This window comes from Pyxicephalus adspersus, chromosome 4 (assembly GCF_032062135.1).
Source record: "Pyxicephalus adspersus chromosome 4, UCB_Pads_2.0, whole genome shotgun sequence".
NCBI classification, from domain to species: Eukaryota; Metazoa; Chordata; class Amphibia; order Anura; family Pyxicephalidae; genus Pyxicephalus; species Pyxicephalus adspersus.
The window spans coordinates 37,298,480-37,313,998 of record NC_092861.1 but is presented as its reverse complement, the minus strand read 5'-3'; the positions used below and the strand labels follow the sequence as shown (position 1 = coordinate 37,313,998).

At 38.0% G+C, this 15,519-nt stretch overlaps 1 protein-coding gene across 1 annotated transcript; it reads right to left on the bottom strand.

Annotated features, from left to right (window-relative positions):
* Positions 1-2,134: 2,134 nt before the first annotated feature.
* On the bottom strand, positions 2,135-8,807 carry COMMD2 (COMM domain containing 2). Its single transcript, XM_072407881.1, has 5 exons — positions 8,654-8,807; positions 6,875-6,952; positions 5,662-5,744; positions 5,409-5,582; positions 2,135-2,784 (listed from the first exon to the last, which is right to left on the bottom strand). The coding sequence occupies exons 1-5, from the start codon at positions 8,718-8,720 to the stop codon at positions 2,587-2,589; spliced, it is 600 nt and encodes a 199-aa protein (XP_072263982.1). The 5' UTR covers positions 8,721-8,807; the 3' UTR covers positions 2,135-2,586.
* Positions 8,808-15,519: the final 6,712 nt, after the last annotated feature.

Genomic DNA, 15,519 nt, shown 5'->3' with positions numbered 1-15,519 from the left:
CATTCTGGTGTAAATACAGGTAAATACAGGCATGGCTGCAGTGAAAAGTCTCACTGTCTGTAACCTAAAGGCGTAAAAAAATCCCTCTGCTTACCCGTTTGTTAATGAAGCAACATGAATCCCCTTGCTGTTTTTTGCATACAAACACCTTGATGTATCACTGGGAATGATTTAATAGCGGTGTTTAGGCTGTTGATTAGGTAAGTGAATTCTAAAGACTTATACAGCTGTCTGACACCAGAGGATTGTTGCGGTAAATAATCTTTTGTGATCATTTCCAGTGATAGATGAATAAACGAGCGCTATACACACAGCAACATTCTATTCAATACAGAGGGGAACAGGGAGGATGAAGTGCAAGCAAAAATCACGTTTTTGTTTTTTCTTCATGCACATAATTATCTAGTTAGCACATTCATTAAGCTAAGTGAAATATCCTTTGCAAACTGATATCTCTTTGAAGTAAACAGCCTAAAGACATTTAGTAAAATAAACTAAATTTCAGTACTATTTTCAATGTTTCGGCATCATCACATTTACCAATCAGACTGAAACTTACCTTAAAGCGAACAGGCTCAAACCTACCTATGCTCTTAGACTTACAGTCTTTCAAGTGTACACTAACCTCCCTTTGAATGCTCAAAAATCTTTAGAATATTGGGATATTGTACCAGCATGGCAGCACATAAGTTCTTGATTAGATGTCCACCCTTTTCTACAGAGATTCTTTGTTACCTAAATGTCAGTGGTTTTCTTCATGCTTTAAAAACATTTGTGTACATTCCCTAGCATTAGCCTAATTTGGACATCAGTGTCTCTATGTGACTGCAGTTATAAAACAAAGCAAGTAGTTTGCTTACTGGGTCTCTTTAACTGTACTCCAATGTACATACTCATATGTACATGTGTTTGTTATCACTAAAACTGCCATCGTCATCCATGCTTATTATTTCATATTTGGTATGGCACGGATACTTTGAGTTACATACTGGCGTCTTGTATCTTCTTCATTTCTATTCTGTGTATTCTTGCCCTTTACTTAGGAACACATTGAAGGAGTCATTTTCTTGCAAGAAGTCTCACTTTTTTATTACCAAGGATTGACAAATAGAAAGTTATCTGTTCATTTGAGTTTGTATTGACCACGTTTAAAACAATAAAGTTCCCAGAAGACATATAAAGACAAAATTTTACTAAAAAATTCATCTCTTGGTTTGTTGGGCAGCCATCAAATAAAATGAACATTTTACCCCGCTTGCTATGCTATGCAGACTATCACTAACAAATTTGGGTCCCTGGTACTTTTTGTAGCAAATTCCAAACCTCAATTTTCAAGTCTCTATGGAATATCTGCTGTCTATCTATAAGGCACTTGTTTGTCACAAAACCTAAGATTGTTGGGGGATTGTGTTTCCAGAACTTAGTTACATTTTCAGCCCATGTGTTTGGCTAGAGTTCTAAATTTGAACTGTCAAACTGAGAGGAAGGCTTGGATGTACCTGGGAAGACTTCCTTAGCAACATCTTGCTAGCATATTCACCGATTGCTGCTCAACAGCTAACGGGAGCAACATAAGGGCTACACATGGTACACATCCAGAATAAGGGCTACCCTGCAAATTTTTCATAAGATAACCACAGGGGTGTCTCTTCATGGCCAGGGCTGCTTACCCCTTTAGTTGGTGGCTCTGACTATTTTCATAGTGCCTGGAATATGGTGTAACAAATCCCTTTTACTAACTTGCGATGGTGAACCAAGTGTCTCGTGGTGCATAAATGCTGTTAACACCAAGCAAGAAGCTTCATATAAGTTCATCTTAACTCAATGTTACGTTACCCCTGATAGGATGCCAGGACTAAATGCTACTCAATATTTGTCATTTGAAAGGTCTATCGTTGACCTTATGGCGTAACAGTTTTATAAATAATGGCTGTTTAGCTGCCCCTGCCCTCTATAGAAAGGGGAAAACAAGTGAAAGGCTGCAATAGGTCTTGTTAGCAGTCAATCCTTTGACACTCCAGCATGGCAGATTACCCTTGTGGGACTCCTGTACTAATGCTTGATATTTCACCCGAGAGAAACAAAAAAAAATTATAGACTGATAAAATATAAAACTCAATAGAAGAAAAAATACTTATAAGCCAGACCATATATCTATTTACAAGTCTGAAGTATTGTAAAAAAAAAAAAAAAAACATTTATGGCACATGGATCAATCTGAAACAAAGAACATGACAACAATTTCTATCACATTGTCAGCTAGAAATGATAATGTGACCGCTCTGCCCAACTATGTAATCTAAACACTGGATCTGAGATGTTACGCTGCCAAAGTGCTTTGTAATTTTTGTTTAGCTGTCTGCACATCACCTAGTACATAACAAGGAAAGTGGGCCTTACTCTTATAATTGTTTAGAAAAGAGGGAACTGTTCTTGTTGTCCACAAAAATCCCTGGCATTAAATCTTTTATGGTCCCATAATGCACAACAGGAAGGAAAGGAAGGATCCTGAATGGCTGCTCCGGGAAACAGGAACAGTTTTATCTTCGGATATCTTTAAGCATAAGGCCTGAAATTCCAAAGTATTTATTTAATATTGCGCACAATTCTGCGACAGTGGTTTGTTTTCATCTCTGCAAGAGCTTGTTCTAGTTCCTGGATAATATGCATCAGTGTGGCGGGGTCTGTTTGTAATATGTTGGTGCTGATATCATCGTCCTGCTTCAGGTGAAGTTTCATCGTCATGGTGGGTTTTACCTGGTGCCGTAGACTTCTGCTGGCAAGCTATATGAGAACAGGTAACACAAGGATAGGAATTAGACTTACAGTCCTACTACATGAATGTCTGAAACACCATACTGCCTCCTACTGGCCTTCCATAGCTATGTACACCAAAAGAGCCACAAAACAGCACACATGGGAGCTAACCGATTTGCTTTGTCAGGAAAACAGTAAAGCTGCGTACACACGTCCAATTTTTATCATTGGAAATAAACGACGAACGACGAACGACCGGCCAAAAATCCTTTGTAAAAAAAGTAACCAACGACGCCGACGAACGAAGATAGTCGTTGGAAATGAACGACCGGACCGGTGGATCGGATTGGACGACGATCGTTGACCATCTATAGTGTGTATGGTCGTTCAGTGATCGTGCATGTTCTGAGCATGCGCTATGAACGAACATTTGATCGATACAGGCTGTATTCTGTATGTGTGTATATATATATGTGTATATATTTATATATATATATATATATATTTCATATATACTGTGTGTATATATACGTGTGTACAATATCTTTGAACGATCGTGTCGTTATCTGTATGTACAGGATCGGTGCTATATGATCGTTTGTCGTTCGTTTACAAACGATAATAATTGGAAGTGTGTACGTAGCTTTAGATGCAAATACATTTTGCTGAAAACTCTAACTACCCCATAGCTTAGTTGAGGCCTCTTTGTCCTTTACCAGAATTTAATTGCTCATCGCTCCTAAAGTAATTTTCCAAAGCAGGACCAATTTCCATTACTAAACCCTAAGAGAACTAACAAAGTTATATAACCTGTATGCATGTTGAGCAATGACTCCCTGTCTGTGCTGTAAAGCAGCAGTTCCGGATACAGAGCTGACCTCAAGGAATGATATTCATGGCCTCACTCACTAACCTTAAATGATGAATAAACTCTTTGTTTTTTTGAGTGCGGTAAAGGATGAGGACATTTAAACTGCCTTCTCTTTGCTATGCTGCACGTCATTGCTATCACAGAAAGTCTGTGATTAGGAATATGCATTAGGAAAAAAATGTTTTTATGCTCTGTAAGGCCTAATGGAAGGGTCACAATACGCATAAACGTGATTTAAGAGCACTGGCAAAAAATCATTCCTTGATCAAGCAAATATAAAACCGCTGACGTTATCTGCAAAGGCAATACTGAACATGACACAACAACGGTGCAGATCAAATAATGACAAACGTAGATTTCAGAATACTGTGTTGTAAAATAACATGGGAAAAAGCCATCACCAAATACCATTTTTACAGGCTGAAAAATAAAAATGAATGGGTATAGATAGATCAGGGCCAAAAGGCCAAGGGATGGCAGACTTATAACTGAGTACTAAACACTAAAACAGTGCTGCAATATAAAAATTATACAAAAAATACTATTGCATACAAACTAGGCTCTCATGTCCTGTTCTACCTAATTAAGCAATAGCAGAATTGCCTACATGACTGATATAATACCTGATCATTTTCCCCATACACATTAAACTTTAGACTTTGGAATTTGGAATTTGGATTTCTAAAAAATCTTAGAACATTAAATATTATCTGAAGCAGATGGCCTGTAGAATAAAAAGGAGAAGTAGGAAAAGCTTGTTTCACCCCTGCTATGATATAAGGTATATGTCACTGACAGCAAAAGGGTTAAAAGTTCACCTATATATACAAAAAGCTACTGGACGACCCTCCCTGGCACCCTTGTCAGTTTTCATGCAGCTTGTATGTGGTCAACAGCATGTATACTTCTAGTAGTAGTTACAGTGTTCTCCCCAGCCCCTTTTAGCTGGGGGCACCACCCGGCACTTTCAAGTAACCAGCCATCTGTTTTTTTTAGGTGGTTACTGAAGAGTTGTGTCACAATACAGCGGCTGTCACCCTCCTACAATTTTTTCCCATCTAGCTTAAAAATATTCTGTCTTGAACACTGAATTCCATTTAGGTTTGCAGGAACTCATTGCAAAGCCATGACAGTGACGAAGAAGATTTTTAGGCAAAGGAGAGTAAATACCAGGAGGTTATTAAAAAAGGATTTGGGTGGAGTGGGGTCTAGGTTAGATTACGTCTGCTGGCTAGGGTGCCAGCCACCACCTCCACTATATACCCTTTATGGACATATTCAAGGGACAAGTTTAATTTGTTCAATAGTTATGTGAATTCCCAACGAACTACTGCAAACAGTTCTGATTAAAGAAAATACAGAGCATTTATTGATACAGCTTGAAGGTTGAACAAATCACTGCAACCAAGAGATTTAACAACTTAAATCACCTGATTGGTATCAAAGGGATTTGCTGTAAATGAGGTTTGTTTCTATTTTAAAATCAGAGTAAAGGCTTGGACCCTTTGAGAACAGGAAATGGGAACAAATCTTTGCAATGGGAGCATTTAGAGCATAAACAAATATACTTATTAGACTGAGGATGTGTTGAAAACTGTTCCAGATGCTGATGGTTTAAGTGTCCTCACAAATGATTTCCTATTACAGACAGAACAGAAAGCAATGGAAAATATTCCCAAGGAATATGAGCAATGCTTTGACTGGGTTTGGGATTTATTCACCTATGTATCTCTAGGCTGATACATTCATGCAAACTCTTCTTATATTCTTGTTTACTTGCCTGAACATCCAGTCGCCATTCCAGATTGTGGTAATGTGGGAGATCTGGTTCTAGCTCACTGAGAATTCGACGGATCTCTTTCCTGTTATCTAGATACAGTTGGAGAAGTACTTTATTCAACTCCTCTGGGAATCCCAAGACAAGCACAGAATCTTGAAAATCAATTTCAGAAACCTGTGCATATAAAAGAGAAATTCATGAAGAAGACAGCAGATAATAGGACAACGCCCACACTGGATGCCAGCTGACTCACCATAAGCTTGGAGCTCTCTGTGAGAAGGTATGTGAGCCCCTCTACAGCCTGCTGAATGGTGCTACTACTGACCTCCAACTTCCCTGCAAGTATAGATGCAAGAAAACAAAGATGAAATGACAAAATGTGTTATCTGCAAATTTCGTTTCTGTATTCCAGAAGCCCTTTGTATAACATGGACAATTCTGGGCATTTATGAAGCAAGTATAGCAATTACTGCATAATAAATTTATAAAAATGAACTAATCATACAAATGTCTTTTTAAAGTGAAAAGCTGCTGTGAGAACAGGGTAGAAGTAGAAAAAATGAATGCTGGGATATGATCTAGAGAGGGGAGTTTGGTGGTAAAGTTTAGTCATGTCTGGCAGCTACCAGGACACTTTTAAACCCACATTTATCTTCATATAATCAGAAATCCAAGGACTGCAAATGGTTGAGGTGAGTAAACGTTCTGGACCTTTACATGCCTCCAAGATTTTAATCCAGTGAGCTTCAGGTAATGGACTTATATCCTGCTATTCTTCAGCCCTCTGTCCTAACTGCTCTTCAGATGGGCATTAATGTTTGTTGGACTCACCAGTAGTCTATGAGATATTCCAAACAATTTACTGTCATGAAAGAACAGTGGGCAGAGAACAGAAGACTGTCAGGATTCATTTTATAAAACGTATTTGTGGAAATGTTTACCTGTGTACATGGAGGAAGCTTGAAACCATAAAGTGTAAAGTGGGTAAGATGTACAGCATATATTGAAATTCTTTAACTGTAATTTGTGTGGTTTCTTCTGTCATATTACGTCAATGTAAAGCTCACATTAGCCTGCTTGTTAGGTTAATGGTTAGATGGGGTTATGTCTGAAGGGTTTAAGCAAAAAAGCCAGTTTTGGTACTGCTTATCTCTTCACAGTCTTGAACTGCTTTGTGAGACTGAAAAGAATGTATGTATATATATCACTGGATTTTAATGTATGCTAGTCCCCTAATTATTGATATATTGGTACTAATACAAGTATTCCCACCAAGGCATAGTGGGACCTGAGATCACCTTTTAATGTTGGAAATAAAAATAGATCCCTCATGCTGGCAAAAATTGGAATATGCACTAATTGTGAGTTGGCTTTCCCAGGTAAACTCTTCTGACCATGAAAAGGCTTTAGCTACCTACATTTTTTTGTTTTTCAGACTTTAATACAAACACACCTCCAATACTTACTTGCAGCACCTTCATACACTTTTGGATTTGAACCCTTTCGTAAAAATTCAATAGCAATTCTGCCGAACTCTCCAACAACTGAAAAAACAAACACACACACTAGCATTTATATGAATATAAAAAATCAAGAGACTTTGTCCGCAATTTTAAAGTCTAAATTAAAACTTGCCTCTGTAAAGTTAAATGTGATGACTAATCTTAAAAAACAGCAAATGACACAAGTTTACATAATAATAGATTAAAGCCCCCCTTAATCAACATGATGATATTTTAAAGAAAACAATTCATAATATACCTTATTTTAGAACAAATGAGTTCAGCCTAGGGTGTCTTTATGCAGCTCATACAGATGGAACTTCCTACAAACATTACATGATTATAGAAACCAACATTTAATAAGTAATTTTATGGGATCAAACTCATTTATTTTGCTTTTACAATGTTGTTTCAAGTGGTTTTACTTTATGACTTAGGCTGGCATTGCCAAATTCATCATAAAGAATACTTATTGCCCAGATATATAGCTGATCTTTTGGTTTCACTAGTTATATATAAATATATACATGAGGGTTCTCAAAAAGTTTCCAGACTTTCTGACAGAGAGGCTTGGAAGGCTATTAGTGCTGAAGGTTATGACTGTGCCCAATGATACCAGTGTCAGAGGTAATTATTATTGCCACTGATATCAGTGCTGAGGGTTGGAATTACTTTGGATGACAATATTGTTGGAGAATATTATTGTGGGTAAAGCCCCTTCCCTGCCTTGATACTGGCTACTCGATCTCAGGCAAGAGACTTCACCTGTTTATCAAATACCCACCAACCGGAATCACAAATTTCCTAAGTGGGATTTCCCAATTTATTATTACTGCTGACAGCCATGCTGGGGTAATACTGTGCTTGTTGTCACTAGCGCTGGGGGTTAGTATTACCATCACCGATACCCACGCTGGGGATATAGCCACCACCATTACTGATGCTTGAGGTATTGCCACCGCTGACACCCATGCTGGCAAAATTACCACCACCGATACCCATGCTGGCAGTTCTTCCACCACCGATACCCATGCTGGGGGTATTACCACCGCCCATACCAACCCGGGGATATATCCACCACCATTACTGATGCTGGGGGTATTGCCACCACCGACAACCATGCTGGCAGTATTACCACCACCCATACCCATGCTGGGGGTATTGCCACCACCCATACCCATGCTGGGGGTATTGCCACCACCCATACCCATGCTGGGGGTATTGCCACCGCCCATACCAACCAGGGGATATATCCACCACCATTACTGATGCTGGGGGTATTGCCACCGCCGACACCCATGCTGGCAGTATTGCCACCACCGATACCTATGCTGGGTGTATTGCCACCGCCCATACCCATGCTGGGGGTATTACCAGCACTGATACCCAAGCTGGGGGTATTACCAGCACTGATACCCAAGCTGGGGTTATTGACATGGGCAAGGAAATACAGAATTTCTACTCACTCCCTTCACAATGTTTCTCCTAATTTTTATGTTAGATTGTACGCTCTTCGGGACAGGGTCCTCTGCTCCTCCTGTGTCCCTGTCTGTATCTGTCTATCATTTGCAACCCCCATTTAATGTACAGCGCTGCGTAATATGTTGGCGCTATATAAATCCTGTTTATTAATAATAATATCATGAGCCCAGAGTACACAGAGCATACAGCCCCTCCCTGTCTTCATATGCCGGTCCTTTTCAATACTGACAGGCCTGGCGCCTCGCCGGTCACGTGACTCACCCGCACTTTCCACTTGTGTGAGGATCCGCAGATGTTCCCGGTGCTCGTCACTCAAAACCAGCAACATGATGACTAACCTAAAGGCACTGACAGCTACTGTTATCACATGACCTGTGTGCTGTGTGCGCTGCGGTGGACTCTCCGGCTGGAAATACTCCACACGCACATTGATTCCGTTTACAATTCATCCCTGTTAGCCGTGACTGCGGACATCGCCATCTAGTGGTACAGATCTGTAATACAGTAAAATGTGAAATCTGACTTCTGTTGTAGTTAGTGTGCAGAATGTAATTCAAACAACACACCAAGCTCCTGATTTGTGTGCTTTAAAAATAAATGTCACTTCTCAAACAAAACTCTATTGAAGAGAAACTCAGCAACCAATATTTTTTACCATCTTGTCTAGCACGTCGCAGAAGGAAGATTTTTCCACTGTCATTTTGTTTGTAATGGCGGCAGATCTGATTTCATAAAAGGAGCAGGCGTACAGTGGCGCCATTACTGTGTTTAACATTACCGTCATAGCTCACATGACTTATGTATAGATTGCATAGTAAACGCAGGTGTGACAAGCTTCGGACCTGTGCTGATGACATCAGTTTGACAATAAACTTTTGAGGTCATTCACAATTTAACTATCCATTTAACCTGCATTTGACCTCCTTCTAACCTGCAATTGACCTGGCTCAGGGAAGTATTGCATTCCTATAGTCTTATTGGAATGCAATGCCCACCTCCTAAGCCTGGGAGGTATGTAATGGGTGGGATGGTAACAATGGTACTTTAAAGTAAACCTACCTGTGTTCAGACACCGGCTTATCATAACTTGAACACACACAGCACTTGCATTGGTGTGCTGGGTTCCCATACACTTTTAACGTTCATCGATGAACTGTTTGTGTGCGGTGCACAGGGTTTGTCATCCATTCAAATTGATGGGCTATTCAAACAGTAATGTGTGTGCATCCACAACAGTAAATGGTAGATCTACCAAATACATGTGGGTTTTACTAATCATTTTTGGTATTATTTACTGGTATTATACATTGAACTCCATTTATAAAACAGGGAGTCTTACATTCCCACAAACATTCCCTGGTGGGAATCAGTTACTGCAATTAAAACACATGGACCTGGAAGATTCCCACGAGGCAATGCCGGATTGTCTGTTTTCTAAATGGAGTCCTTTGTGTTTATTGAAGTCACATGTTACTGACATACAGTATCACTGCACATAAGGCTCATGTACACTGTGCTGTTTTCCTGCATTTCACATGTGTTTTGAGAAGCCTTGACACCAAAATTTTGGGGGGTGAGAATAGGCAGAGCCATCTATGGGAACATGTCAAAAGTAAAATAAAATAAATCCCCTGCTGGCGTTTTTTGAATTTATTTTACCTTTAATTTATGGAAAAAATAGTTGTTTTAATTTAAATTTTAAAATCCCCCGTTTCCTATAAATTACACTCAGAGCTGTATTTATACAGTTTTTGCCCATCAATTTGGCTGTAATGTAACTGTGAGAACTGTTGCTTTTTATTATTATTATTATTATTATTAGAGTCGATTGTAGAGAAGAGGTTGCGTGGGTTGGAGGCTTGAGAGGAAATGACTGCGGAGAAATAATTTTGTTTGGTGACATTGAGCTCTGTGTTAAAGCTTTGTAGCTTGGCTTTATGTCTGAAATGTCATCTATATATGAGAGACTTTTGCACGTGATTTATTTTATACTACATTATAGTCACATGCTTTAACTTGTTTATTGGATCCTATGAAAACTTTCTTTTTACCTTCTTCAAATTTGAAAACTAGAATAGGTTGTTTTTTCTTTACTAGTAGAGAAACTGCTATGCTTTGTATTTTACCAGTTCATTCTTGGATTGCAGCAATATATCAGGTTATAACCTTTGATTATTATGTTCAGAAGTCTAAGGGTGCATTACCTTTCCTTTACTCACTGCGCTGTTTCCTTAGTTCCAGTTTTCTCCACTGCAAGCTTACGAGTCTTCTTTCCTTTTTTTTTTTTACACGTTGAAACACTAGTGGCTCTATTTAAAAAAATAGGGAATCAGGCATTCCCTCATGGGAATCTTCTAGGTGTATGTGTTTTAATAAATAAATAGTAATTTAAATAATAAATAGAGCCATAAGAAAACATCCTATGTACTTTACTAAGCTAAAGTAAACCAGCAATAGATTCTACTTTTGAATATTCTAGGAGAATTAAACTGCCTGAGGATCTTGTAACTCAACAAGTAGCCATACTGTATATCAATAATTTTGTTATTCTATAAACTGTATACATCTGAATATATACAGAGTATAAACCTGGGCCACACAATGGGGCTGTTGCTGCAAACATTTAAAACAGTAATCATCAATAGAAATGCCAATAAAATTATTGTGAATAAATACATAAAAGAAAAAAAAATAACAGGCTCAGCCTGTGTACACCCTCCTCCATTTTTATTGGTTAATGTATTTTGCTTTTTTGAGTTGGGTTATGATAGGTCACTTTCTCTTAAATTATCTTTTGCGCAAAGTTGTTGGCCTCCAGTAGATGGTGCTGTAAGAGGTTGTTACACTTTACATGAGGGCACAGCACCATCTACTGGTGTGCCTTGATTAGAAAGCAAGATTCTTTTCACAATAGCATTTGGAAGGTAAAAAATATTGGTTTATGTTTAAGTATATATACAGTAATGTCAAATGAAAGAGAATACTCCAGTTTTTGTATGTGTGATAAGTGTTGTAGTAAGGACTTGGACATCATTCATTGTGGAAGTATGGAATACTTACAGTGTAGGAATTTCTAGTTTAAATCCTGAAGATTGTCTTTTGGGTGCTAGGGGTGGTGACTAGAAAACGAGATCCACATGAAGAGCTTTGGTAGCACATCTACCTCCTGTTGACACATCATATGTAGGATTTGAAACTCCAATCTCCTACAGCCCCTGAGGAAGCTATTTGTGAACTGTATTGGGAAACTAGGACTTATCAAAGGATTTAAACCTATTTGTAATACTCTGTCACATAGGTGGATTTATGTATGTCATGATATTGATGGACTTGACGTAAGCACTTTAAGCAATGTATCAGATAACATGTACAGATGTTTTGGTAAATCAATGTATTTATTTTGATGTATAGTCATCTGTGTTTGTTTTTTGCTTTACAACCAAAAAAAAAAGTTGTTACTTTGGGTCCTATGTATTTTCTATTGTATAATTTACAGGATAGTAAAAAATAAAAGAATGATATAATATAAAGGGTATGATAGCATAGGAGAATATAATAGGAAGAATGCATTGATGCTCTTTAGGAAGGGGTACAGTTAGAGAACCTATTAGGTTAACTAGTAACCATACACTAATATGTTGATTACAGGGCTCCATTTCTGAGTCTTCTCTCCTCTTCTTTTTATAACAGGCAGGGTTCTACTTCAGGTACCCCATCACTGCCTGCATTAATGTGCACTGTGGGGTACATTGCAGCACCCATACTTTTTGTTGCTATAGATGTAGCAGAAAATTAAGATGAAAAGATTTGTGAAAGGATCTGCTTCTACTTCTAGTTCCTCGAATGCACCCTGTCTTCTCCTGCACCACAGAGACAGACGTCTGGAGAGATATCCCAATAACACACACTCACACAGTATGGTCTTAGGAATAGTCTCTGATCTTTACTTGTCAAGGCGGTCTTTTTATACACATTGAGTTATGGTATTTACGTACAGCTATTTACATTTTAACCATATATAGTGTCACTTGTTACATTGCAAGGCATACATTGTACTTCAAAAAGCTTTCGTCATCTGGTTACAGAGTAGACATAAATAGAAATACAACTAAAAAATACTATAAGTCATAGTTAACCCTTCAATTTGAATGTGCCCAAATAGTTCTTTTAGAGCCTAGCCTAAATCACACCTTTTTTTTATCAATAAGAAGATTTATCGGGTCGATTTCCTGTCACTTTCTGTCCTAATGACAGCACAAAACTGATAGGGTATGGTAATATAATCCTGCAAGAGGTTTTAACTCACTTTTGCTGTTTTTGTTCCCATATCCTTCCGTCCTCCATCACTTCCCGTACTTTTGTCACAAAGAAAAACTGGACAAAGATTTTTCTTCTTCCACATGCTGCACAAAGGTTTTGGGTGAAGCCGGGCTTTTGTAAACTTCAGAATCTGTGTCAGCAGGTTTTGAGCTTGTGTTGGTATCATCGAAAATACATTTGTGATGCCTGTAAATATTAGAATTCATTACCTTTATTTGACCTGTTCTGTTCTGCATTTGACCTGCTTCATGACATTTGTATAAATTATGGGAATGCAAAACCCATAAAGAACAAAAGCCTGTAGACAGAGCTACTTCTTTCTAGTTTCTCATCCTGCCTTTGTCTTGCATTTATTCTAAAATTTACTATCATCAGATGTGTAAAAGCCGTGAACTAGGAAATACACAGAAGTATAAGCTTACAAAAAGCAAATGGTCATGTCAACTCCATAAACAGCTAGTTTCACATGACTGCATTCAGAAGGGATCTTTTTACTAGAGCTGACCATTCTTCTATGAAGGCAGAACTTGTCAGAATAGCAAAGAATTCCCTTTTGTATTGACTAACAAAGTTGTTATTATTACCTTCAGCTGTCTGGTTTAATTGTCCACGGACAGCCAAATAAAGAGACAAGCTGACAACTTGCTTCAAATTGTTCACTTTCCTGAAACAAATCTGTCTTTCGTCTGATTCAATGAATACATTAATTTTGTCTTCAAAAACTTGGTTGACAATATGTAGAGTAAGGCAGGTTTGTGGTTATTAGCCAGATGTGCTGGGGCTTAATGATTGGCACTTGAATAGTTTTCTGCAGATCAGAGCAGCACGCCAAGAGCTACATTTATTGCTAACAATGGAATGCTCTTTTCAAACCTCTACATATCAACTGGTCAGAGAAAAATATAATATTTTACATTTGTGTGGTAAGAAAAGAATTGCCTGTGGCTTCTACTGCAGCGATGGGACATTTTCCACTGTGCTTTACAGAATACATAGTTATGTCATTTAACTGTGCCTCAAAGGAGCTCACAATCTAACACCCTGTAAGGAGAATTTTTAGGGGGTTATTGTACCAGTGTGTTCAAACAACTAATTGACAACAAAAGACAGAACATACAAAGTCAATGCATATGGTAATATTATATTTAAACCTTGGACCCCAGCACTGCAAGGCAGACATGCTGCTCACTTATACACATGCAGGGTTGCAACACGCTAATGGTCAATGAGCATTTAATGAGCATTTAATGAGCACTTCTGCATATGTTTAGATAAAAAAAGATGTCCAGAATTTAACTTCAGAAATAAAAGAGGTGGTTAAGTGTAACCTTTGTGATAGATATCCCACCTTTTGATAAGTGTCCCTCTTTTTTATTTCAGAATGATGGATTATATCAAACCATTTAAATAAAAACATTGAGCTTGGCACTGCATTCTGCAAATTCTAGTTGCAGGTAAAATATACAGACACTTTCCCTTCTTGATGATCTGCAAACGTTTTCTGAGTCAGTGTCTGATAATATTTAAAGCGTAACTCCAGGCACTATTTTTTAAATAAATGTAAAAATGAAAGTGACAGAAGTGATGAATGAAAACGCAGGAGATTTTCATGAAATGAACATCAAAAAAGTTTCTATATGAAGTCCTTTCATTAGGTATCCTCTATATACAAGTCACTGTGTTTGTACGTGTACTTTTAGGCAGAACTAAGATTCTGCAAAAACAATTGCGAGCAGGCAGGTTCATTTTTACAGAATGGACAGTCTTACCTGTCTGATCGATGTCTTCTTTGAGAAAAATGTACCAGGGTGCGCCAGATATCATATTATGGTTATTTTATTGCAGAAGGGGCATTGTCTATCTACAATAAAGGACCTACCCGACCACAGTTTTTTTTTGCTTGAAACGCTTTAAACCTTTATGTATAAGTACTGCTTGGCCTAAAAAGATGTCCCCTAAAAATCACCTGTTAGTGTATATAAAATATATTGGCTACACTGAACTTAAAGTGTATGGCAGAGCAAATAAATAGGAAAACATGGTCAGCCCTGTCCAGTCTCCTCTTGCCAAACTAATTGGTCCATATACTACCCCATCTTCACAATATAAAAGGTATTCATTTTGTAGTTTCAATATGGATTATATAAAGTTTCAATATGGATCCAATAAGGACTAGAAGGAGTAATTGCTTTCTTTAGGAGAACACTTGAGCACAGGACACATGGTAGTTCACACATTATTACATATGACAAAGTATGTAGTAATAATACTAATGTTCTACATATAATAATCCACAAGGGGGAGATGCAGCTCTTTCTCTAATCTCTGCTCCCTTTGCTCCTTTGGAACTTCAAAGTCACCCCTCTACCTTCCTTATTTCTAATCTATCACAAAGCCTAAGGATTCATATTTCAAACAAAATGATTTTAGCTTCTAACAGCTTTAAACATCTGCATGGATTTATCTAGTTTCTTATGAGCTAGAGGTGAAGTATTATTAACCTGATATTATATATCCTGTGATTTCATGAGTTATAAACTTGACAGCAATAGTGATGCGTTCCATTTAACCGGATAAAGCACAAGCTTAATATTTTTGGCCACATAAACTTGGTCTATTTTCTAACAATTGAGATGTGCATGGACCTTGCAAATCAATTACCCGTTACACATTTACTTTTCTTCTGTCTAATGGATCCTTATGTCAAGAATTTGTCCTTTTTCAGGTATGTTCTGACTTTTCCTGCACCTTCACACTCACAACAAAGGCTTTCTCAGAGGTGTAGTAAAATCCACAAGAATGCTTGG